The sequence below is a fragment of the Elephantulus edwardii genome, unplaced genomic scaffold (assembly GCF_000299155.1).
Source record: "Elephantulus edwardii isolate Elephantulus edwardi_28Jun2011 unplaced genomic scaffold, EleEdw1.0 scaffold00208, whole genome shotgun sequence".
NCBI classification, from domain to species: Eukaryota; Metazoa; Chordata; class Mammalia; order Macroscelidea; family Macroscelididae; genus Elephantulus; species Elephantulus edwardii.
The window spans coordinates 2,583,077-2,587,036 of NW_006399958.1; the positions used below are offsets into that span (position 1 = coordinate 2,583,077).

The 3,960-nt window shown below is 47.0% G+C and overlaps 1 protein-coding gene across 1 annotated transcript in view; it reads right to left on the bottom strand.

The window, feature by feature from the left end:
* Positions 1-2,838: 2,838 nt before the first annotated feature.
* The window catches only part of TSEN34 (TSEN34 tRNA splicing endonuclease subunit), a 4,466-nt gene continuing 3,344 nt past the window's right edge, over positions 2,839-3,960 (bottom strand). Inside the window, 1 exon segment of the mRNA XM_006903742.1 lies at positions 2,839-3,026. Within this exon segment, the coding sequence (XP_006903804.1) occupies positions 2,839-3,026 (188 nt within the window).

Here is a 3,960-nt window from a genome sequence, read left to right on the forward strand (position 1 = left end):
ATTGGCACAGGACAGAGCGGAGTTTAGGGCTGTTGTACATAGGGTCGCTATGAGTCGCAGGCGACTCGACGGCACATAACAACAACAACAACAATGAGAAAATTTACAGAGACTTTGGATTTCCATTCATTCATTGTTGCACTTTTCTTCCTGTCCCCCTCGCCCCCAAGAAGCTCCTTAAAGGCAAGAGTGGGAAAGTTTGTCTCACATACATTGGGCATCTTGTTAGGAGAGGGTATTCCTTGGAAAAAGACCTCATGCTTGGAAGGGTGGGGCGACAGCAAAGGAGAGGAAGACCTTCAACACGATGGAATGACTGTAGCTTGAGTGTGTCAGGCATAAAGAGGATGGTACAGGAGAGAACAGAGTTCAGGTCTGTGGTTTAGAGGGTCACTATGAGTTGTACTAGACTCTGGTACATATCAACAACCAAATGAGAGAGCTCTGGTAGCCTAGGAGATAGGAAGTTACATCCCAACCTAAAGACCATCTTTTCTGCAGGAGAAAGAGGCAATCTCCTCTCATGCGATTTACAGCCTCTGAAAACTAACCAGTCAACTATGTGTAGATTACACCTTGACCCCAAATGAGAGCGAATTAAAAAAAAAAAAGTGATGCAGCAGAAATTATCAAACAATTATTATTACCTGCAAGTGAAATCTTGCTAAGATGATTCAAAAATGGCTAGATCAAGTACATGGACAGGGAACGTTCAGAAATTCAAATGAATAAGGACGGCGGAAGAATGAATACCTTTGAGCTCTAGTGTTGGAGAAGAGCACTGAATATCTCACGGACTGCCAAAAGACCAAACAAATATGTCTTAGAGAAAGTGTAGCCAGCCTGCGTGCTCCTTGGAGGCAAAGACGAGAAAGCTTTGTCTCACATACTTTTTTTTTTTATTTTTGTGTGCGTGTACCATGAAATCAGATCTGACTGGTACAGGAGGAGATTGCCCCTCCTTCCCCAGCAGAGCATCTGGTGGATTAGAACCGTGCACCTCTGGGATTGTTGCAGCTTCTTGCCACTAGGCCACCAGAGCTCCACTATCTCACATACTTTAAGCATGTTGCTAAGAGAAGGATATCATGCTTGGCTGGGGTGGGGGGGAAGACAAGAAGACCCTCAGTGAGATGGATTGACACGGTGTCTGCAGCAATAGGTTCGAGTGTGTCAGAGACTGTGCAGACGGACAGCACAGAATAGGCCAGGGTTCAGGTCTGTTGTTCATAAGGTCACTATGACTCATACACAACTTGATGATAAATAACAATGACAGTCAGCCACCAGGGCTCCGTAAGACCTCCAGGTGATGCTTATTCATAATTATGCTATATTCTATTTACATCATCGTCTGCATTTGAAATATTACATGATCATTTTCAGGAAATTTAGTGGTGCTGAGAAAAAAGAATTGACTGGAACGCATGGATTCGGTTTTGGGGGGAGCTCGCTCGTCTCTGTGATTTTATAGCCTCTGTAAACTCACCAGAGGGTCAACTATGTGTAGATTACACCTTGACCCCAAATTAGAGTTGTTGTTGTTGTTGTTGTTATGTGCCGGCGAGTCGCTTGAGACTCATAGCGACCCTGTGCACAACAGCCCTAAACCCTGCTCTGTCCTGTGCCAATCGCACTGTCTCCGACACTCCCACTCCGATTACCCCAGTCACTGAATCAATCCATCTCATAGAGGGTCTTCCCCTCATGCGCTGTCCCTCCACCCTCCCAAGCATGATGTCCTTCTCCAAGGACCTGTCCCTCCTTACAACATGTCCAAAGAATGTCAGACGGAACCTCAGAATCCTTGCCTCAAGGGAGCCGCCTGGTTTAACCCTCTCCAGGATAAATCTGTTTTCCTAGCAGTCCATGGTACCCTCAATACTCTTCTCCAGCACCAAAAGTGATGAAGCAGAAACTATCAAACAATTATCATGATCATATGCAAGTGAAATCTTGCTGAAGATGATTCAAAAGTGATAGAACAAGTTCCTGGACAGGGAACTTTGAGAAATTCAAATGGATAAGGATGGCAGAAGAAGAATCGATGCCTTTGAGCTGTAGTGTTGGAGAAGAGCACTGAATATCCCACGGACTGCCAAAAGAACAAACAAGTACAAAGACTTGGGGAAACAGGAAGGCCAGGTATTCCAGAGTTGCTACTGCTTCGCCATGTGCCCTCATGTCAGTAATTTCCTTCCCTCTTATCTAAGATTTTCCCTCTTCAAACCCAGGTCTCCTATTCAAAAGGCAAGAATTCCACTCCCTTTTCTTCTCTGTATTGTTATGGACCATTGAGTCAGAACCAACTCTTAGATGACCCTCTAGGGGGTTTTTGGAGGCAGGAAAATCATAGTGACATTGCCCATCTTTCTCCTGGGGAGCAGATGAAGATTTGAACCGAGTACCTTTGGAATGGCAGCACAACTCCTTACCACCAGGCCACCAGAGCTCCCTCTCATCTGTAAAAGCAATTGAAAACACCCATACTTCGCAGGGCTGCTGTAAGGATTCACATCAGACCAGTTATTTATTCAACAAGTTTATTGAGATATCCTGGCAAAAGAGACAAGTGAAACCCAGTCTTCGAGCTCAAGAAACTCGCAAGTGAAGAGATAAAACAGTTACTGCAAACAGGTAACTACAAAAATAACATGATCAGTTTTTCAAAACAGGTAAGGCCATCATTGTGCTGTAGTGTTTAAAAACCTGGACTAGGAAAGTAACCGCTGAGCGAGACAGGGGGTGCAGGAGGCTCCCACCTGGAGATCAGCTGGGGTGAGTCTCCACACGCTCCTGCGGCCGATGCGGCCACCAGGTCATCGGAGGCTCTGGGAGTCACTGCAAGTTGGCCCACTGCAGGGACGTGTACACCACCTTACCATCCGGCTGCGGCGAGCAGAGAAGCATGGTCTTCTTGACGCTGGTGCCCAGGCGGCCAGAAGAGACCAGGTCCTGGATGGGGATGGCGTCATCGCCAGCCCAGCACTGAGCGATGTAGTGGGCATGGAAACGGAGCGGGTCACCTGGGTGAGGGACAGAGACACACCAGCAACCTTAGAGCTCATTTAAAGAAGAAAACAAAAACCAAAATCCAATACCTTCCAGATGATTCCCTGTGGGAGAGCGCACAACGGCCCACAGGACTTTCAAGTCGCGATGTTCAGGTGAGCAGAATGCCACAGCTTTCTCCCACGTGACACCTGCTGGGCCTGGACCACCAACATTCTGTTTAGTACTTCAGCCAGGGCTCCACCAAAGGGCCCCGGAAGGATTTCTACAAGTCACGTCCAGCAGCTGAGGTCGAAGACGTTGAAGAAGCCAGCAATTGTACACTGCAAATCATTCTGAAGGCCGCTCTTATTTTAAAACAGATTTTCATTGAATGATAAATTCTTCCACCCGAATCACGGTAAAATAAGCAAATAAATGGCAACTTTAAAAACACAAAAGGGATTCCTGGCTCCAGCAATTGCACTTGTGAGGGTAAGAAATCATTAGTAACACAGTTGGGGGCGGGAGATCTAAAAAGTGATTGTATGCAATGCACTCCCTGCAGCTCCGAGAATCAAATGCAGGTAAGTTCGTGCGATACCAGGGCCAGATCCTACTCTCCGTGATGCCCTCTAAGTTTTTGACGGCTGTGGCCTTTGGGAGCAGACCGCCAGACCTGTCTTCTGAGGGGCCTCTGCGTGGGTTTGAACTGCCAACCTTTCTACCAGTTAGTTGTAGGCTTAAACATCTGCACTGCCCCTGAAGAATTCTTAAGAGGCACAAAGCCACAACTGAGCCCTTTCTGACTCGGAGAGAAGCCACAGGATACCGTAGACTTGCCATACGATGTCCAGGGTTGTTTGTGGAAGCAAACTGGCACATCCTTCCCCTTTAGAGTGGCGGCTGGTCTGGAGTCACCAAAGTCAGGAAAAGTACTTCCAAGGCTCCTTGGAAGATTACCATAGG